The sequence below is a fragment of the Lemur catta genome, chromosome 1 (assembly GCF_020740605.2).
Source record: "Lemur catta isolate mLemCat1 chromosome 1, mLemCat1.pri, whole genome shotgun sequence".
NCBI classification, from domain to species: Eukaryota; Metazoa; Chordata; class Mammalia; order Primates; family Lemuridae; genus Lemur; species Lemur catta.
The window spans coordinates 58,114,677-58,138,072 of NC_059128.1; the positions used below are offsets into that span (position 1 = coordinate 58,114,677).

Below are 23,396 nucleotides of genomic sequence, written 5' to 3' on the forward strand. Positions count from 1 at the left end.
GTCAACATGCATATTAGATCTCTAGATTTATTACCTCTCTAACATAACTGCAACTTTGTATTCTTTGACCCACATATTCCCATTTCCCCTGCCCCCCACCCCTGATAATGACCTTTGTATTTTCTATGTATTCATTTTTTTATTTCTATTTTTAAGATTCTGCATATAAGTGAGATCGTGTAATATTTTTCTTTCCATGGCTGGCTTATTTCACTTAGCGCAACATACTCTAGGTTCATCCATGTTGTCACAAATGGCAGGATCTCCTTCTTTTTTTTTTTAGGGCTGAATATTACAGCCCTAAAATATTACTGTGTGTGTGTGTATGTGTGCACGTGTATTATAATTTATTTTTCTATTCATCTAATGAACGCTTCAGTTGTTTCCATATCTTGGCTATGATGAATGATGCTGCAATAAACATGAGAGGGCAGATGTATTTATGAGGTGGTGATTTCATTTCTTTTGAGTATATACCCAGAAGAGAGATTGCCATTTCTTTAAGAACCTCTATACTGTTTCCCACAGTAGCTGTACCAATCTACATTCCCACCAACAGTGTACAAAGGTTCCCCTTTCTTCACACCCTCACCAATACTTGTTATCCCTTGTCCTTTTGAGAAAAGCCTTGGATGACGTGTTTTAAATGTCAATTAGCACAAGTTGATCTGTAGTGTCATTCAAGTCCTTTTATATTCTTACTGATTTTCTAGGCTATCAATTACTGAGAAAAAGTATTATTATCTTTGCTCAAAATTGTCTGTTTTTCTTGTCTCTTCACAGTTGTTATCAGTGTTTGCTTTATGTATTTGTAAGCTCTGTTTTAGACCATAAATATTTAGTAATGGTATGTCCTCTTGATTAATTTGCACCTTTATCATTAAGAAATGTCCTTCTTTATACCTTGTAAGATTCTTTGCTCTGAAATCTACTTTAATATTAATATAGCCATTTGAACTTTCTTTTGATTAGTATTACCTTAATATGTATTTTTCTATCCTTTTACTGTTAACTTACTATGTCTTTATATTTAAAGTGGGTTTCTTATAGACAACACATACCTCAGTCTTGCTTTTTTTTAACCCGAACTGACAAATGCTGTCTTTTAATTGGGGTTTTTAGTCCATTTATATTTAACAGTTGGTTTAAACCTTTTATCTTGCTATTCTTCCATTTGTTATATCTGTTTTTTATTCCCTTTTTCCTTCTTTTTCTGTATTGAGTATTTTTATGATTCTTCCTTTGTTGGCCTACTAGTTATAGCTTTTTATTATATTTTTAAAGGGCTATAGTCTACATTTTATCTTATCATAGTCTACCTTTAAATGATATTATACTACATCACATAGAATAGAAACTATACATAGTTCCATTTCTCACTTCCTGGCTTTTGTGATATTGTTGTCATACATATTACTTCTACATATGTTATAAATTCCACAAAATATTATCATTCTCTTAATTTAGATAGACTCATACCATCTAAAGAGATTTAAATAATATGAAAAAATATTTCACATTAACCCACATAGTAAACATTCTTCATTCTTTTGTGCATATACAGCTTTCCATCTGATATCACTTTCTTTTTGGTTGAAGGATTTCCCTAACATTTCTTGGAGCACAGCTCTGCTGGTGATGAATATTTTCAGCTTTTGATATAGAAAAACTCTTTAGTTTTGTCTTCCTTTTTGAATGGTATTTCTCTGTGTATAGAATTCTGAGTTATTTTCTTCAATACCTTAAAGATGTTACTCTACTGTCTTCTGACTTGCATTGTTTCTGACAAAAGTTCTGCTACCCCCTTTCCTCTTGCTCTTCTGTATTTAATGTGTCTTTTTCCTCTGGATGCTTTCAAGATATTCTCTTATCACTGGTTTTAGTCAATTTGGTTATGATGTCCGATGTGTAGTTTTCTTCATGTTTCTTGTGCTTGAGGTTTGTCACAGTTCGTGGATCTGTGAGTCTATAGTTTTTATCAAACTTGGAAATTTTCACCATTATTTCTTCAAAAATTATTTGTCCTTCTTTCCATTTTTTAAGGAATTCTAATTGCATACATATTAGTCTGCTTGAAGATATCTCACAGCTCACTTATGCTGTGTCTACTTAATATGCCCAGTATTTTTGCTAGCTTTTTGAACATATGGAATGTAGGTATAACAACTATAAATGTTCAAATCTACTAATTCTATAGTCTATGTCAGTTCTGGATCTGTTTATGTTGATGGATATTTTTCTCATCATCATCATCATAAGTAGGAAAAAGAATTTTCCTACTTCTTTGCAGGTTTGGTAGCTTTTGATTGGATGCCAGACACTGTACATTTTATCTTGTTGGATACTGGGCATTTTGACTCCTATAAATATTCTTGAACTTCATCCTTGGATGCAGTTAAATTACTTTAAAACAGTTTTATCCTTTCAGGTCTTGCTTTTAAGCTTTTTGGGGAAGACCAGAGCAGCATTTACTCCAATTTTGCCCAGTTACTAAGGCAAAGCCCTTCTTAGTACTCTATCAATATGCCCTGTGAGTAATGAAGGTTTCTACTATGACTGATGGGAAAGGGAACTGAGCTCTATGGACTGCTCCTTCTAATCCTTTCAGGTGGTTTCTTCTGCGGAAGACTTGAGAGGATTCCTCTGTGTATCTCTGGAGCTTCCTTTCTGTGTAGCCCTCTCCTCTCTGGGTCTTTATCTTGTAACAATATTAGCCGCCTTGGCATCCCCAGACTCCACGCAAAGACTGGCAGTCTCCTTGAGTTGAAGAGATAGGTCTGGGAGTCTGGTGAGGCCTTATTAGGCAAGAAAGGTTAAAGGTCATCTTGGTGTTTTTACGAAGGTAAAATATTCCTATAGAAACATAACCATACTCAAAGCCACTTTATGAAAATGTAAAATTAATATAGATACAGTAACTCTAAGCCAAACGCCAGAATGAAACAAAACTTATTAAATAGAAGCATGTACTCATTTATTCAGCAAATATTTATCAAACACCTACTATGTGCAAGTTATGTCCCAGGCCCTGCAGATACAGTAGTGAAAGTCCCTATGCACAAGCAGTGATGAGATAGGAGTGGAGACATATGTTGAACAAGTAAACATACCACATAGAGGCTTCTAATTCTCTACAAAGGCAGCCTCTCACATTGATAAAGTACTCACTTCCCATCAAAGCAACTTGTACTCTTCACCCAACCAACAGAGATCAGAAGCAGAAAAAGAGCTCCCACTGAATGATATACACCGTGTGCTCACTGTATTGTTGGCATTAATTCACTCTCAACTCTTCCATCCCTTTCTTGACAGTGATTTTCAACCTTTTTCAGCACAGAGGACCTTATTTTCTACTTTCATCATTCCAAACAGCTTATATATTCAGCAGCCAAGCTAAAGAAAAGTGGAGACTTCAAAAAATAAAACCCCAAAAAGCATGCCAGCTAAATAGCTTCACAACAAACAGGTCATTTTAAGAAAAGACATCCAATTATATAGACTCTGATTACTGGTAATAACTTGGAAGTCTTAAGAAATTTAACAACTTCAGCTCAAAACAATTAAACAGAACTGTTGAGAATAAAATCACCCCCTAGACTCAATATAGCTACAGATGCAAAAAGAATGAGAAAGCTTACTGATTCATTGTCCCTTCTGTTCCCAGTCCCCAGTGCCAAACACATCAGACAGCAAATATTAAAGCTTTGTTAAAATCAGAATTCAGGCCAGGCGAGGTGGCTCATGCCTGTAATCCTACCACTCTGGGAGGCCGAGGTGGGCAGATCATTTGAGCTCAGGAGTTCGAGATGAGCCTGAGCAAGAGTGAGATCCCACCTCTACTAAAAATAGAAAGAAACTAGCTGGACAACTAAAACTATATAGAAAAAATTAGCTGAGTATGGTGGTGCATGCCTGTAGTTCCAGTTACTTGGGAGGCTGAGGCAGAAGGACTGCTTGAGCCCAGGAGTTTGAGGTTGCTGTGAGCTAGGCTGATGCCATGGCACTCTAGCCTGGGCAATAGAGCGAGACTCTGGCCGGGCGCAGTGGCTCACGCCTGGAATCCTAGCACTCTGGGAGGCCGAGGCAGGAGGATTGTTTGAGCTCAAGAGTTCGAGACCAGCCTGAGCAAGAGCGAGACCCCATCTCTACTAAAAATAGAAAGAAGTTATATGGATAGCTAAAAATATATATATAGAAAAAATTAGCCGGGCATGGTGGCACATGCCTGGAGTCCCAGCTACTCGGGAGGCTGAGGCAGGAGGATTGCTTGAGCCCATGAATTTGAGGTTGCTGTGAGCGAGGCTGACGCCACGGTACTCTAGCCTGGGCAACAGAGTGAGACTCTGTCTCAAAAAAAAAAAAAAAAAAAAAAAAATCAGAATTCATAGGAGGAAACCATTTTTCAGTAACAAAGTTTTTGCATTTGATTTTTCAATTTTCAATCCTGAACTTTCCAAAGACACAGAACTGACAAATATAAACATATAAGAAAAGCTTTCCATTCTGTGTGTGTATGTATGTATTTCATTTATATACGTCAAACATAAAAGTTGGGCCTTTAACTAATAGACACTGACCTCAAGGTCATTTGGGAAATATAATCTTTTCATTGATAAATTCTTTCCCTTAAAGATATAAAGGCTTTCTGGACAAGTGCGCATTCTATATTATAATAAAACAACTTTTGGTCATATATATTTCCTTCCTAGCAAAAGCTTGAACCTGCACTCAATCTGGAAAATCCTTAGAAGAAATCACTAACCTCACCGTGAGCACTGCATTAAAACTCTGAGAGGAAACCTGCCAATTCTCAGCAATATAATTCTATCAGAGGAAGCTCCAAGCAGGAACAATGGGGGATTGGTGTATAAATAGACAGTGTTAACTCGTATCATGTAAGGAAAGTAAACAATATACTTTATTTCACTGCATTATCTGTAGAGCACACATATTGCTCCATATCCTCTGAGAGTATTAAACCAACTTTTAGCAAAACATTCATGGGGTATTGTATGATTAATGAATATCATTGGTGAAGGAATGATTGAAAGAATTAATGGCTTAGGTTGGTAAGGTTAAGCAAAATCTCAATGTAATTTTTTAAAAAGACAAAGAAATACACTAAAATGCATTTTTATAAGGCAAATAAATCTCTGTGTTATGACAAATGGAGTTTCACTTAGTGGATAGCTACCCCTTTAGTCAGTAAAACCACTTGTAAGATGAACACATTTTCCAAGACCTAAAAGAATTATTTTTTGTCTAAAAAAGAAAAAAAAGAGAAAGATTATCATGCTTTAAAAAACCTCACTCACAGATTCCTTTCCCATCTTCTTTTGTAGCCGTGTTTGCCACTGGACAGCTTGCATTACAATGGCTTCCCACCTTCTTTCAAGATTTACAATGATCAGCTGCATGGGCTGGTGGTCTGCATTCAGATTGCAGGTGTCCCGGTCATCCAGAAGATGCTGGCATAATCGCAGAATTGAGGCCACTCCTCGACGTCGCTGCTTGATTTCACGACAGAGGTTCTGCCACAGAGAGAGATTGAACTATGAGTGTTTATTAGGCAGAGTTCCCTAAGACATGAAACACCCTCTTCTATCACAATTTCAAATTGCAGTGATACACTCAGCTAAGAACAATAGCACAAGAAAAAGGGCCCTGAGGTCTCCTTTAGATTGGAGGCCTCCTATTGATAGCAAATTAATGCTACATAATTTAGCTGCATCCCTTTCCTCTATCCTTTTTTACTGATGCAGCCTTCTGAAATGTAGGGTGCCCCCGTGATACCTGGGTAACTAGCAATATCTAACCTAATGAAATAAATCATTTAGGTCATATGAATGCCAAACAGACTGACATGCTTTGATACAAGGTCAAAGAAAACATAAAAGATAGAAAAATCCTCCAAAAGGAAATGCAATTTTTCCAAATTTACTCCAAGATTTTCTGAAGGCAAAAAGTTCGGTTTTCTACTGACTGAGAATAAGTTAAATAAGGTCGAAAAGAATCTTGATACATAAAATCTATCATCTGAAAAAAAAGATTAGCAATATTTCTCTTCTGAAACTTGATTAACAAAGCAATAATGTTCTGAAAACAAAAATTAAGATACTGGATTATTACTGCACTATTTGTTGGTTGTTGTATTTCTTTTAATAGACATTCACACTATTTAGAAAGGATATGCATACATCAAAATAGCATTTTGCCCCCAGAAGCAGTTGTATTGCTGCAGTGACCCTAAACTGAATGATTCAAGCAAAATAGTGGGTACACATGTCTAAAAATATTATATCCTTTCTTTGCCTACGGATAGTGTGTAAGTGATATTCTAATTCAAAGCCTTCAGGAGAAATGATGATTATATCCGCAAACATCACCGAATTACTAATCTTCTACTGCCACAATTGGACTATTCTAACAGTTAACAGATTGCTTATTAATCAACAAGGGTAAATAAGACAATGCAATTTCATTTAGTGTGAGAGTTTTAATGCCTAAAAGTATTTGTGCTTAAAATGTTAATCTAGATAAGGCTTCATTAGAAGAAGTCTTAAAATGATTAAGTGCGGTTCACTGAAATGTGCAGGGAGTGGGGGTATTAGATCAGCAGGTGGACATTTCATACAGATGTTCCACTTATTGATATAATGCATGCTATAGCCATTTAAATGACCCTAACTCAGTAATAGCTGGAATTCTATTATTTCTATAATGAGAGAACCCTGTACCTTTAATATTTCTGAATTTTAAATAAGGTGAATGACAAATTCCCAAACCTCTATTTATGGCAAAATATGACTAGGAATTTTATTATTCAATTTATACCAGTGCAGCAGTTTCAGTTATGTTTCCTGAACTTATCCTTATTTATTTTCCTAGAGTTCATTACTATTTTCCTATATAACTCCTGCTATAACCACCAGGTCTGACAAATTTCTTTACTGATGCTATTCATTAGTTCAATGTTGAATGAGGAGAGACCTCTAGATATTCAAAGATAAAACCTGAAGGTCTCTCCCCCACCTTCCCTCTGTCTGCCTCCCTCTTTCAATTTGCTCTCTTTTTCTAGAACTACGGTCCACAGACTGGTACTGGTCTGTGGCCTGTTAGGAACTGGGCTAAACAGCAGGAAGTGAGTAGCAGGTGATCAAGCAAAGCTTCATCTGTATTTACAGTCTCTCCCCATCACTCACATCACCACATAAGCTCTGCCTCCTGTCAGATCAGCAGTTGCATTAGATTCTCACAGGAGCAGGAACCCTACCGTAAACTGCACACTCGAGGGATCTAGGTCCCACTCCTTATGAGCATCTAATGCCTGATGATCTGAGGTGGAGCTGAGGGGTGATGCTAGCACTGGAAAACGACTGCAAATACAAATTATCATTAGCAGAGAGGTTTGACTGCACAATAAATGTAATGTGCTGGAATCATCCCCAAACCATCCCTCAACCCCTTCCATGGAAAAATTGTCTTCCATGAAACCAGTCCCTGGTGCCAAAAAGGTTGGGGACTGCTGTTCTAGAACAACTGTTGGGCAGGTCAAACTTTGAAGCCCACTTAATACCTGCCAATTTTTGGCCCAATGTTAAACACTTCAAGATAATATTATAGGCAACTGAAATTGGTCCAAATGAATCCTATGAATATGGAGGATTTTGTTTTTTGTTTCTATTTTGCTGTTAATTTGTTAAAAGTAAAAGGTTGGGGCCGGGTGTGGTGGCTCACACCTATAATCCTAGCAACTGCAGGAAGACAAGGGGAGAGGATGGCTTGAGCTCAGGAGTTCAAGACTAGTCTAAGCAAAAGCAAGACTTGTCTTTACTAAAAATAGAAAAATTAGCCTGGCATAGTGTCATGAGCCTGTAGTCCCAGCTACTCAGGAAGCTGAGGCAGGAGGATCACCTGAGCCCAGGAGTTTAAGGTTGCACTGAGCTATGATGATGCCACTGCACTCTACCCAGGGCGACAGAGCGAGACTCTGTCTCAAAAAAAAAAAAAAAAGTAAAGAGGTGAAAAAATCAAGAGATTTTTCTGTACAATAGAACTGGATTTTGCAAAACTCTTTCTAAAGTTAACTAGAATAATAACTGCATTTCTCAAGCCAAAAAAAATCCCAAAGTTCTCAGCCGAATGAAAATTTGCAATGGATGGCACTGAAGGTGTGTGCAGAGTTGGTACAGGCCACATCAGGCAACATTTGCAAAGGACTCCAGATGGACTTCATTCACCTTGCAGGCATCTCAAAGTTCCAAAACAGGACGCTGGAGAAACTGCTAGGGGAAATTTTCATAAAGATCATTGGCCATAATTTTTTTGTAAGTATCTAGAATATATCCAGTATTTAAGTATCTAGGTGATCCCCATCCCCCATCTTAACGTGAATCAGTCGAGATGAATACTGTGGTTTAAAAACTGAGAAAACAGTTATTATTGATATTCAGTATCTGATTTTTGGATCTTCAAAATTCTGCATTTTCTTTACTTTAAATAACCAAAGAGTTTAGTCTATATTCTGAATTAATAATTTATCCTACACGTACACTTGGGAAATAATACTTCTCTTAAAAAGGAGGGGAAAATTGGAAATTTTACATGGCCAATGTATTTTTCAGTACTTTTTTATACCTAGGAGATATAATTGATAAAATAACATTCTTCTATATATAAATGGGTTTCCATGACAACCATTAAAATATACATATGTATTTACAATCACAAACACATACTAAATAAAATCAGTGGATTTGACGGCAATGTTTCTTAGAATCAATAGTTTACATTATTTCCATAATAAACTACACATAGAGAAATGTTAAATATAACTACATAGGAACAAATGATTATTATAACTATTTTTGGCTTACATTTCAGAAAAAAATGTACATTTAAACAGAAACCCAATCTAAGCAATCTAAGTAAGGCACAGATATAAGACAAACTCATCCCTACCTCCCTGACCTCCTCAAACGTGTACTGCACCCTCCATATGCTAGGAACTGTTTCAGGAATGGAGGCTTCCAAAAGGAACAAGTTATTGCTCCTTCCCTCAAGAAGCTGAAAGTCTACTGGAAGTGAACTGTACAAATACGTACGTACCAAGTATAATGCAGAGAGGGAGGTGCTAACAGAAGTGTGTGCAAGTTGCTTTTGGAGGAGTGGATGAAATCATGAGGCAAATGGTGTGAACCAGATGGCCCAAGATGAGTGATGGTGGTTATAAGGGTAGAAGGCCCAGAGGCATGTTAAGGTGGAAAATAAGCAAATAGCTTTGGGCAGTGGGAATGTCTAAGTGTACTGGGGAGAAAGAGAGTGAAGTAGCTGGAAAAGGGGGCAGGAAAGTTTGGAATGTTTTTCATTATTGCCAACTTTGAAGCATTTTCCTTAATATCTATTGAGATCAGTTGGTTCCTTGCATAGTCATACTGCCACAAGAGGGGAATGGATTTCAAATGCTTTTATATTTAGTTATCTTTATCATTTGGTAATCATTAGGTAATTTCTTCCTGCAAAGCCACCTGTGTTAGTATGGAGGTTATTATCTTAGCATCACCTCAGAACCCAATTGTGTGGTGTGCTACTTTTAAATTTCTAATGACCTATTTTATTTAAGTTTCTATACAGTTTTCTCATGTTATCAAAAAGACAGATTTGCTATGAAAATGAGAAATATAGAGAGAAAAATGAGAAAAAATGAGAAAATTTCTGTCTGATTTTCCTTTACAATGATCACATTTCCAATCTTCTAAACACATTTTTTTAATCACATCACAAGAGTTTCCAACAGGCTGAAGGTTTTTGTTTTACATTTATAAACCATCAATTTGAATTTCAGTTCACCAATGGCAATGCACAGAGGTGTTTTTTGGTTTATCTTTTTTCTTTTAATCTCCTGACTTCCTCTGTCAACTTTTTCAACTATTTAAACCATTCATATTACCAAGCCAAATGTGCATGCAACATCATTCATCACATTGGTTTCAGTTTAACACCACTGAAGGGAAGACTTTCAATTCTGGTACTTTATTCATTATATACTAAATATGTAAACATATTACATAGAAAGATTACATTTACTTGTATACACACATACTTGACATTAAACAAGTGTCATCTACTTCACAAAAGGATGTAAATAAGCTTACAATAAAAGAACTACAATTAATAGCTCTTTCTTGTAACAGACAAAGAACTGCTACAACAAATACGTTGTAAGAACAAAATAGAGAAAAGATAGGTAAGGAGAAAAAAATATTAAAAAAAATAGGCTGGGCGCGGTGGCTCATGCCTGTAATCCTAGCACTCTGGGAGGCCGAGGCGGGTGGATAGCTCAAGGTCAGGAGTTCGAGACCAGCCTGAGCAAGAGCAAGACCCCATCTCTACTAAAAATAGAAAGAAATTATCTGGCCAACTAAAATATATATAGAAAAAATTAGCCGGGCATGGTGGCGCATGCCTGTAGTCCCAGCTACTCAGGAGGCTGAGGCAGGAGGATCGCTTAAGCCCAGGAGTTTGAGGTTGCTGTGAGCTAGGCAGATGCCACGGCACTCACTCTAGACCAGGCAACAGAGTGAGACTCTGTCTCAAAAAAAAAAAGAGTAGGTATATGTTAAAAACAGAGAGAAATAAATCTACCTGAGAAACTCCAAAGCAATTTGTCTCCAATACTTATTATATCATTTTATTCAGCAGTTAATTTAACATCATTATGTAGGTCAATATAAACAAAGCAGTGAGTCTTTAGGTGATCTATTAAATTAAAAGGTATCTAGGAAGCATTCTATTTATAAAGGCAAACATGACCACTTTCTAGACTGATCAATCGCTTAACAATATATAGAGAGTGTGCCTTCTATGTGGCAAGCACAACAAAAAGGGTACAATCTGCATATATGGTATGTATCCCCCTGAATCTAGTAGGAGGAAGGAAACATCCAAAGAGAGAAGGGAGGAGTAAACAAATCAGGCAAGTTCTTCTAGTTTAAACAATGTCAAGAGGGCAGCTCCATCCCCTTGTTGGGAGTTTCCTACACTTATTTGTTTTTCTTTTTTTGTATTTTCTGTATTTTACCATTTAATTTCATAATGTGGGCAGTTATTTTCTCTTTTTCCGATACATGTGACCAGATTTTCTACAGCAGAGGTCCTCAGCATATAATCCCCAGGCCAAGTATTAGTGTCACCCAGAAACTTGTTAGAACTGCAAATTCTCGGGTGCCATTACATATCTTCTGAATCAGAAGTCTGGGGTGAGGCCCACTGAGCCATTGTTTAACAAGTATTACAGGTGAGTCCAATGAATGTTAAAGTTTGAGAACACTAGTCTACATAAAATAAAGGAACTTAGTTTTCAGATAAAAGTATTAATCTAGTTGAGTCGATTTTTTAAGAAGTATAAAAATAGACATTACAAGTTCTGATTCTGGTATCATACTGGTAGCCAAGAGCCTAAGGAACCACAATCACTGGTGATTAATTACTTTCTTATTGTTATCAAATGACTAAAAAAAAAATGAATCAATGAATAGATCTTTTCATCCTGTAGTATCTTTACATTATTAGTATTTTCTTGATCTTTAGAATTTTCAGTGTAATTATTAAGTATGCTGATGTGTTAGGTTGTTTGCATCTATAATAATACTTCAAGATTTTACTCCTTTTGTTATTTTTTATCAAATAAGTCATTTACTAATTAATGATGAAAACACATGGCATAAATAGAAGCTCTGCTCTCTGAAAGCTTAAATAGTAAAACAAAACAATGATGATTGCTTGGAAAGTACAAGGTATCAGGTACAGATAATGTTAATGCCTGCAGCCATGGTCTAATAAGAGTGTAGAGCAAGTGTGAAAAATGAGAGGCTGTACTGGTACCTCTATGCTTCTTCAAAAGATGCTGTTGACTGGCTGGTTTGGGCTCATTATTTGGGGGGCAAGGTTGGCAAAGGTCACATGAATGGTATCTCTTATAAAAAGCATTTATTGGGTATCTATTATGTGCCAAACATTATACTTTTCATTACATGGTTATTCATTGGTGGGTAAGAGGTGTATAATAAAATCTATGCAGTACCCATTCTTAAGAGCCTGTGATCTGGCTGGAAAGAGAAAACACTGATTCCTCAAAGTGAGAGAAATAAATACAAGGCAAAGGTATACGGTAAGACCTAACTCACAGGTTGTTGTAGATTTTAATAACGTAAGGGAGATAAATGTGCTTTGTGAATTATGAAGCCACGCCCCAAATGTAAGGTGTGATTGATCTATGTGCTAAATTATGGGCTTGACTTGGGGAATGAGAAAGATCATCACTAGATGGAGTAGGCAGATTAGAATTCATGGGACTAAAACTAGGCTGTGAAAGTTGCTGAAAATGGGAAAAGTGGAAGGAAGGGAGGACAGGCATTACAAGTTGGGGGGGTACACATATGAAAAATACAAGAAACCACAATTTTTGTAACATTTTAAAGTGGGATATAAGTTGAAGTGGGGTACAGTGATGATCACTATTCAGTTATCTATCCAACCGTCCATTCAAATCCACTTACTGGGTGCCTCCTTTATGCCACCCACTGCTCTCAGTGGTCAAGACAGAGCCGTGAACAAGATGCACAAGTTCAAGACACACAAGAATCTAAGTTCTGCTTTCATAGAACTTACATTCAAATTTATATGTGTGTGAGTGGTGAGATGCTGGAAACAAAACATGACTAAATATATAAGAAAATGTCAGGTAGGGATAAGAGATATAAAATAAAATAGGACCAGGAGGGGTAGCTCACACCTGTAATCCCAGCACTTTGGGAGGCTGAGGTAGGAGGACCGCTTGAGGCCAGGAGTTCAAGACCAGCCTGAGCAACATAGTGAGACGCCCAAGTCTACAAAAAATAAAAAAGTTATAACCAGGCATGGTAGTGCATGCCTGTAGTCCCAGCTACTTGGGAGGCTGAGGCAGGAGGATCAATTGAGTCCAGGAATGTGAGGTTGCAATAAGCTATGATGATGCCACTGCACTCTAGTTCAGGCAACAGAGTGAGACCCTGTCTCAAAAAATAAATAAATAGGGTGATATGACAGAAAGTGGCTGGGGGTTGCTTTAGTTGGGGTCTTCAATAAAACTTCTCTGAGGAGGTGACAGCACATGATAATAAGTTCAGATATAAAACAGAATATAACTTAGTGTTCTGATGCTGCAATAGTTTAGATAAGATAATGTTTATAAAATCAAGGGTAATTTATGGTATAAAAGGGTTTATGATTAAGTATGTGTATTAATGATTAAATATTGGATACTTATCAATAAAATAAATGAAATTAAAAATGTTCTTGGTATAATTAAGTTGAGAAAAAATAGTCTTCAACAAGTCATGCTGGGACAGCTGGATATCCACATGCAAAAGAATGAATTGGACCCCCATCTCACACCATCTACAAAATGAACCCAAACTGGATCACAGACCTAAATGTAAGAGCTAAAACTATAAAAATCTTAGAAGAAAAGGTAAGAGTAAATATTCATAAACTTAAGTTAGACAATGGTTTCTTAGATAAGACATAAAAGTACAAGCAACTTTTTGACTTCATCAAAATTTAAAGCTTTTGCACTTCAAATGATACCATTAAAAAAATGAAAGACAACCCACAGAATGGGAGGAGATATCTGGAGTAGTAACTCAATTTTTTAAATAGGCAAAGTATTTGATTAGACATTCCTCCAAAGAAGACATACAAATGGCCAAAAAACACATGAAAAGAGGCTTAACATCATTAGCCATTAGGAAAATGCAAATCTAAGCCACCATTAGATATCACTTTACCCCCACTAGGATGGCTAAAATAAAAAAGAAATAACAAGTGTTGACAAGGATGTAGAAAAACTGGAACCTTCATACATTGCTCATGGTATTGCAAAATGGTACAGCCACATTAGAAAACAGTATGACATTTCCCCAAAAAGTTAAACATAGAATTACCATATAATTCATATGGTTGTTTTCACTTTTTGGCTATTATAAATAATGCTGTTATGAATATTTATTTACAGGTTTTTGTGTGGTCATGTGTTTTCAATTCTCATGGGTATATCTCTAGGAGGAATTGCTCCTAGGTCAATACAAGGATTAATGCACTTACAAATGCAAACTTAGAGGATTTTTTTAAAGTAATGGCTAAAAAATTTCCTGGGATACAGTCATTACTATAAACCTATAAATCTCTGTCAACAGATCAGACATTCTTCTATATGATAAAAATAATGCAGTACAATTTTTAATATAGCTGTCCTACTTCTGGAAATAGCATATAATATAAACAGAAATGTATACATAAAAGACCATGAATCTGAAAGAAGCATTGAAGCAAATATGGAAAATGAATAATGTTAATTAAATATAATTATTTCAGTGATGAGTTTCATGTATAATCATATACATCTTATGAAACTGTAATATATTGTATTGTTGGTGTCAGTACAAAAATAAGAAACCTGACATATAAGATGTACTTCATATACTTTACCAAAGATCATTCTGAGTTGACTGTATGTATCTGAACCAATACAACATAAAAATGTTATGTTCTCTCCAAATATTTCAAAATTCACTTGAATGCAAAATAATAACCAACAATTGTTGGGACTTATCAATTGCTATAACATATGTTACACAGTATTTTCTTAGTTATTTTCACTAATCCTCAATACTAATGACCAACACTTTTTGTGCATTTATGTGTGCCATGTATTTTTTGGGTAGTTTATATATATTGACTCATTTAATCCTCACAGCAATATTATGATATATATACATACACATACACATATATATGCACACATACATACACACATACATATTATTGTCATCTACCTATTTTACAAATGAGAAAAGAAGACACCTAGAGATTAAATACCTGAAGAAAGGTAACACAGCTAATAATCAGCAGAGGCAGGATTTTAACCCACACAACTTGAATCCAAAACTGATTCACAAAAACAGTATGCTACATTGCTTTTCATAAGAAAGCTGAGGAAGCCTGTAAGATTTCTATATTTTTAGACTACCTCTCCCCTGACTTCTAACCAGAAGTGGCCCAAAGTTATTGTTGATATGAGAGCCAGCAACCTCTTTTTGCATATCTTTCAGAGGTCCAACCTTCTACCCATTCCAAGGCCTACAAATATGTAAGAGTTAGTAATCCATACAAAACTTAAGCCCAGGGTGGTTACAATGGTAGAGATGAAGAAAGTACTAATTCATTAATTGAACAAATATTTATTGAACACCTATTATAAATAGGCACTGTTGTAAGCGCTTGAGATAAATCAGTGAACAAAATAGAAAAAAACTTTATTTTCTCAAGGACCTCATATTCTAGTGGACAGTGAGAGTGATCTCTTTTTGAGAAAGATGTAAATTATCTAAATAATGAAGAAGAAATTGAACAGAAGTAGGAAACATTCATTAAGTGAATAATTATGAATGTTTCCAGCAAGGTGTCAGCAGCTCTTTTGGTCCAGTCAGTATCATTCTCCAGCCAATTATGTGCTTAACTATACCTAGTATATAAACTTTGCATATAATAATTTATATCCTGGGACCATAAAGAAGTAATTCTTCAAAACAGCAAAAAAATAATGCCTCTAATGAAATATGAATGATGACTTGCATATTTTAAAGAAAATATGGACAAATGACTCTGGGTATTTTAAATGATTCCAACCTTAAAAGACAACATCAACCAATACAGAGACTCAGCTCAGTTGCAAACCCTAAGACTTAATCTATATTGAAGCTAAATATTCTATAAGCATGCAATGAAGTGCAGAAAATAGCAATTGAAAAATGACATGATTAAATGGCACGACATGCAATCATTTGCTCTCAATTATATCAATGTATCTTCTTCATTTCTAGGAGTCAGGCAGAAATATTGTTTTTTAAATGCCTCTATTAAATTGGTCACCAATAATAAAATAGATGAGAGTCCTAATAAGCTCATTTACATAACATACATCATACACTACAAAACTATTCTCTCCAAACAGTTTTGCTCATAGATTTGTCTCCTGCTTGTCATGAATCTTTGCTACATTAGCAGATTTTAAAACATAATACTGCCTTCAGGACCATTTGTAGAAAAACATTTATGAAATTTTTCTAGTTAACCCTTGGCAGGATTCTTATTGCTAATTATGGAAAAGGTATTGATATAATATCTTGGCTGTCACATTTTATTATGGTGATGGTAGAAGCAGCATCGAGGTCTGACATTTTGGAAATATCATCTAATTGCAAGTCAGAAACAGAGAATGACAGTTTTAAGTAGATTATAACTTCTTTCAAAATAGCAACCTGGTTTATTTAATGTAAAAGTTAGATATTAAAAATAGCATTAAAGCCCCCTGAATTGGTTCACCAAGCACATCTCTACTGGCTCCTTGGAAAGGATCTGGGTCGTATGCCAAAATAGTTTTGAAATTATACATGATATTGTAAGTCTACATTCAAACACTAAATTTTTTCTTATAATCATTTAAAATAAAAACATTTTCAATAAATATTTTCATTTAAAAAAATTATCTCCCCTCTTCATTCATCTAGTCAGCAGATAAGTGAGGTCCGAAGACAGTGCAGTCACCTTTGCCTCCATGGCCTTATCGGCTTGACCTCTAGTATACTCACCAATCAAGTTATATCACCAGGATTTTTAATTAATACTGTAAATTCTTGGAGGCCCTTGGATGAACAATGTCATCAAGAGAAAAGCTAATTATTCTTTTACAAATATTCACATTTATGTTTTAATAGTTTGTACTTTCTTCTGTTAGAAAAAATATATACTAATTTCACTGGAAGGGAGCATTTATATCCCTCTTAGCTTTTTTTTTTTAAGCTATGGACCATAATATAATAACCATTCTAAAAATGCAGACCCTCGCTGAGTTATTCCATGAAAGCTGTCATTATCCCTATGAGGCATTCTTTAATTTCTTTGTTACTTTCCCTGTACTAGGGTTAAGTGCTTTTAAATATGTTTTGTTTTTAAGAATCAAGCTCAGTGGTCATGTGCTTAGTTCATATTCACATATAATTAGTAATATGCTATATATTTCCTTTTCCAAATTAAAAATACTATTAAAATTCCAGACATACAAAACAATATGGAGATTAAGTTACTCTAAAGAAAACTGTAATAGCGTACAGATTGCTTATATCATTACTAAAATGCTGGTATCTATTACAGAGTCTCCCTGGAATAAAGACTGCACTTTTGGCAATAATCTGTTAAAAACATGTCCATTACTGTTAAGATGCTAAACTAGTCTGCAATTATGAAAAGGTAACTTTTAGCAATAAGGGGAAAAGGGTGTTGGATGTAAATGCAGCTTAGCCATTATACTACAAAATACTTTTTCATAAAACCCCACAATCACTCTTTTCATAAGTAGATAAGCATTAATTACCATTTCTCTTTATATTATATTTTGAAATCTATTTGGAACACTCACTGTGCTTTTTATCTTTTATTGATTCCATGGGAATTATTTCAAAGTAATTCTGGGGAATGGATGAAGGTGATTTTCTTCTCTAGATTATCTGTCCATCCTAGCTACCTGAAATCATCATTGCTTTAATGGATCTTGGGTATTCACTGGCCAGGTCAAAAGATATCCAAGACAGTCTTGAGGAAAAGAAAGAAAGAATTCTGTATGACAAGGTAAAATATATGAAAAAAGAATGAATTATCATAAAGGCCACAACAGGAGAATGAAATAGCATTAAGAAGGGAAGCAAGACAACACAGGAGCCAGGACGACCCAAGAAGAATTCCTAGGGATAATGTGGAACACAAGCAACCTGACTCATGGGAGAGGACAGATTATTGGACTAATTAGTTTCATGACTCGTTCAACCCTGCTGCATAGTATTTTTCTCACTCTGTCATCAATACAAAGATAGCTATTTTCCATCCCTTTCCTCTCTCAAACCCCTATTTTTCCAGACTTATCTCTGGCTACCATATTCTTTATTTCCTATGAAGCTACTCCTAGAACTCATCACAAAGCTCAGAGTGCTACTTGAATGTACAGTACAACAGCTAGAAACAGATATTTTAGGAAAGTATTCCTATTATTCCAGAATCCTACAGAAGGGAAATAAATGAATTCAAGAACTCTAGGCATGTAACGAGAATGCAGGAAGAGAGTCAGGCTACAGGGAATAACACCTCTTAAAAAGAAGGAAAATGATACTAGGGAGAAAAAGTCAATATTACAAAAGTCCCTTCTGTTTATTCATTTATTCCTCCCTGACCTGGAAGAAGCAGAGGTATAGACAGCTTTATAAACTTCATATTCATGATTTTATTTTCATAGCATCTAAAATAAATAGGACATTTTCCTGCGAGTTTGGACCACTGGGAATTTGCTTCTTAGCTCTTTCCTTTGCATTTGTGATGGAAGCCCAGGGCAACTTGACTCCTTTTCACCAGTTTTTAGTATTCCCCAGATGTAAGTAATACCAACCACACTCTCACGGTCATTTAGAAGTTTAAATGATATATTTATATAACAGCAAAACACTCTTCAGCTGTTCTATTAGGTAGTAGAGAGGTTGACTAAATAGCAGCAAACTGATAAATTGTTATAATGATTATTTAGCTCAAAGGGATATTTTAGAACCTTGTGCAAAGGAAATGTAAAAAGAACTTAATTCTGTAGACACTCTCCTAGCTAAAACAAGGTAGAGGTCCAGGAGAATTTTTCAAGAGCATTTTCTTGAATAAAGCTAGTTTTCCTTTTAGAGGAATATATTTTCTTTACTTCTGGAAAGAGATGCCACACCTCTCTCCTGCCTGCTCCCCAAAACAAGATGGAACACATGGGAGGTAGTTCTCTCATTCATCTCATGTAACATTTTGGCAGCAAGACAAAATATAAGTCATCTAATTATAAAAGTGTTTTATAATAATTGAACACTTGAGAAGCAACTTGGATTGAGGAAGAAACCACAATTTAGAGTCTTCTCCTAAGTGTGATCTCAAGTAAATCACATAACTTCTATGTGCCCTAAATACCCTCTCTCTAAAATGCAATAATTCTTTAGCCTCTAAAATCTCTGGCATTAGATATTACATAACCTTATTCTGTGACAGGAAAAATATCCTATGGTGGTCTGAAATGGACTTTTGAAAAATAATTATAAAATACAACTTTGAATATCTCTCAAATAAGTTATAAGTTGGTTCTCATCTTCTGTGATAAATTTCTAGGGGTGATAGAATATTAATTTCAATGTCTTTATCATTTTTATTTATTTTCCTTTTGGTTGGCCTTCACTGTGGACAGCTGCTTTAACTGGATAAGTGTGTTGCTACAGTCACTTGCATGAAACAACCTTCCTTGGTCTCCAATTCTGTTCATGTCTTGGTCATGTTCTAACATCTTCAAAGTCCAAATAACTTTATAGTGAGAATCACATGCCTAAGCAAAGCACACAAGAATGAAAATTTAACTTCTGTTCTTGCTTTGGTAAAGCTTTGAAGTCTGTTTGCAGCAGTATTTTATTGAGAGTTGGGATGGCATGGTTGAATGGATACCCACTGGCTCTCTTGCTGGTGGTCTTGGCTGACAGATAAAGGAGTAAATGGGTCTTGAAACATCCCTCCAATTCCTAAAAGTCATTTTCTCCTGGTCATGACTGAAGGGCAATAAAGAAGGACATTTTGAGAAAAGGAGGAGGGCATGAGGGGAAGGAAGAAACTGGGCTACTCTATTGTCTGTCCTTCTCAAAGGAGCCTTCAACATCAGATCTGTCAATCTATTTTTATACTTATTCTTGTGACGTTAAATTCAAAAAAGAAAGAAAAATCTCCTTGGAAAAGAGAATGGGATATTCTAAATGTACAGCATATGACTTAGGATTTAACCAACAGTTAAGAGCATCAGTGAAATTAAAAGAGATAAGTTAAGCTATTTTTTTCCCAGGTGGGAGTAATGATTTATGCCTCCACCCTCTTTTAGAGAGGTTTTGGGAGGATTAATGAGCTAATGTCTGTAAAGCTCTTTAAGCTCCTCATATGGAGGTGCAACATAAACACAAGGTACAAAATGATAGCAAACTCTACACTGAGTTGAGTTCCCAAGAGTAAAGCCCCTGGGAATGAGAAGCTTGAAGGTCAAGATGGTAAATTTCTGAGTTCCAATGCCAGAGGAGCCTTGGTTTCTTGTCATATGTATTTTTATTTCTGTTTTGAATAGTACTTAGTAGTATTAATAAGCATTTCTACATTTCCTATTAATGACAGATCCCTTGTGGTGATCATTTTTTATTTCTATTCATCAAACAAGATAGGTTTATTATCTATATTTTACAGAGTAAAATTGGAATCTGAAAATTACAAAGACATCCATGATGACCCACAAGAAACCACTGGTTTAACATTATTAGACTATGGCATGGATTGCGATTCAGATGTAGGCAGCCATCTGGCTCTGACTGTGTAGTCCTGGGTGAGTCATTCATTTATCAGAAACTTGGTTTCCTTCTCTTTGGATTAAGGAGGCCAAGCTAGCTAGCTGATCTCAGGTTTTACCTTGTGAGGGAATTGTACAATCAGCTAAGTACTTCTGGAGTACCTAGTGACTCCAAGGCATTGTCTATGGAACTGTAAAGGGTATGCAAAACAAAGAAAACCTCAAGACAGTTTCTACTCTTAAAGTTTACACTTCTGTTTGTTGACAAGATACATAGATTCATACCTACATATATCTGAATAACATTTAAATAAGCACACAAAACAACACAGGAATTTCTTTAATCACTTATCTCCAGGCCTCCACATATGCATATACTCCTCTGTTCCCTGCCACCTACTTCACTTCAGATTTCAATTTAGAGTCACTTATTCTAGGAATTTCCTCACTTCTCCCCATGAGAATACACCCACACCTCCCCAGGAATGTCTTATGTACTTTCATAGCACACTACGTTAACTCCCATCAAATCACATGCCACATCCTATTCTACCTGCCTGATTACTTGATTCCTTGGAAGAGGACTATCAGTGGTTCACCACAGTATCCCCAATGCCCAGCATAGCACTTGACACAGGTGTTTGCTTAAGAGAAAAGCACTGAATAAATTAAAAATATCTCTACCCACATATCCCAAATAATCTTGAACTAGTTCTTCTTTCTAAGTACTAGAACACCTCTATCCTTATACATATCCTATTACTTTCAATGCCTTTTATTAAAGATTCTTTTCCTCATTTAAAAGTAAGCTGATGCAAAGGCAATAGTTAGCATTCCAGGGAGAAAGGGGCTCTTTTTGGAAGTGAGGTTTACTCAGAAGGCCTCCTCTCTCTTCCCCAACCCTATCAACAAAAATAGTTCCCAAATCCTATCATCTCTTACCCTGAGGTTTTCCTTAAATCTAGCCTCTTTAGAGGATGTCAGCAAATAAAGGCAGAATAGGACTTTCTAGCACTCATCCCCTCACAAACACATCAATTTGAACAACTATTCACACATGAAAATACCATTACAAGAGCTAAGGAAACCAGGTGAGAGATCACCGCACTTGGGTATAGCACAGAAATAAAAAAAGATGCATTAAAAAGGGAAGGTAGGATAGTTTCACATTACAGATGTCATTCTTCCCCCAAGCCCAGGCAGAACAATATGGAGAGATACTCACTGCTTAGGGGCAGGAGAGTGAGGTGATCACCTGACTTTGGGACTTTAGCACCAGGCCAGCCCTCATAGCCCCAGGCACCAGGCTGGCCCCAGCAACCCCAGACTACAGGTTGGCCCTTGTGAAGCCAGCCTCTAGGTCTGCTCCAGTGGCAGGCTGGCACATGCATACCCCAGTTACAGGTGAGTACCTATAATCTAGGCACCAGGGTGGCACCCATGGCTCCAGTCTCCATGCTGGCCTCCTGGGATACAGGTTCTAGGTCTATCTAGCCCCGGGTTGTCCCCTGTGGTCTCAGGCTCCAGGCCAAACCGCACAGCCTCATATTCCAGGGGATTCAGGGTACAGACCCATTCCAATAGACTCTGGTGCCAGGTTAGCTCCCAAGTGACCTAGTCTGCAGGCCCACCCCAGTACCAGGCTGTCCCCCATGGCCTCAGGGTCTAAGCCAGTCCCTATAAAGGCCTTAAGCTTGAGTCTGTGGGGGCTGGTCTGACATTGGGATGTGCATAGTGCCTTGTTTTACGGGGTAAGGACTGGAGCCTGAGTCTGTGGGGGAAGACCTGGGCCCTAGAGCTGACCTGGAGCCTGAGCTCACAAGGGTGGTCCTTAAGCTTTAGTATGTGGGCATCTAGGCCAGCATGCACAAACCCAGCCTCCAGACTTGTCTCCATGGACCTAGGCTCTACATCAGCATCTATGGCTCCAGGCACCAGGCCAAAACCCACTTACACAGGCCAAGACCAGCCCCCATGGACTCAGGCTTCAGGCCAGTCCCTAAACCCTTAGGCTTCTGTGGACTCAGGGTCCCGACTCACTCCAGCAGACCCTGGGTCCAGGCCTGCCCCGATATACCACAGCACTGGGCTAATGCCCATATACTGAGGCCTCAGGACCACCCTTGTGAGCTCAGGCTCCAGACCAGCTGCAGGGCCCAGGCCAGTCCGCACAGACTCAGGCTTAAGGCCCACAGAGCACCAGGTCAGCTCCTGTGAATCCAGGCTGCAACCCAGCCCCCAAAGACACAGGCTTCAGGCTTGTCCCAGTGGACTGTAGCTCCAGGCTAAAGTATATGTAAATAGATTAAATTCTCTAATCAAAAGACAAAGTGGTTGAATGAATTAAAAAATCCAACTATTTGTTGCCTACAATAGACTCATTTTAGCTTTAAAGACACATATAGACTGAAAGTGAAGGGATGGAAAAAGATATTCCATGCAAATGGTAACCAAAAAAGAGCAAGGGTGGCAGTAATTACATCAAACAAAATAGACGTTAAGTCAAAAACTTTCACAAGAGACAAAGAAGGTCATCTGATAATAATAAAAGGGTCAATTCATCAAGAAGATATAATAATAGTGAATATATATGCACTCAACATCAGAGCATCTAAATATACAAAGCAAATATTAATAGGAATAAAAGGAGAAACAGCAATACAATAATAGTAGGGGGTGTCAACATCCACATTCAATAATGAATAGATCATCCAGACAGAAAATTTAAATATTTTAAAAGTTTTTTAAAAAAATTAGCCAGGTGTGGTGATACATGCCTATGGTCCCAGCTACTCAGGAGACTGAGGCAGGAGAATCACTTGAGTCTAGGAGCTTAAGCAGACAGTAAGCAATGATCGTGCCACTGCACTCCAGCCCTGGTAACATGGTGAGACCCATCTCTAACCAAAAAATA

General features: G+C 36.7%; 1 protein-coding gene across 2 annotated transcripts in view; it reads right to left on the reverse strand.

Annotated features, from left to right (window-relative positions):
* The window catches only part of AKAP6 (A-kinase anchoring protein 6), a 451,824-nt gene that overhangs the window by 38,205 nt on the left and 390,223 nt on the right, over nucleotides 1–23,396 (reverse strand). For both annotated transcript variants that reach the window (XM_045569009.1, XM_045569000.1), the window contains exon 12: nucleotides 5,316–5,531. In XM_045569009.1, coding sequence (XP_045424965.1) covers nucleotides 5,316–5,531 — 216 coding nt within the window. The remainder of the gene's footprint in view (nucleotides 1–5,315; nucleotides 5,532–23,396) is intronic.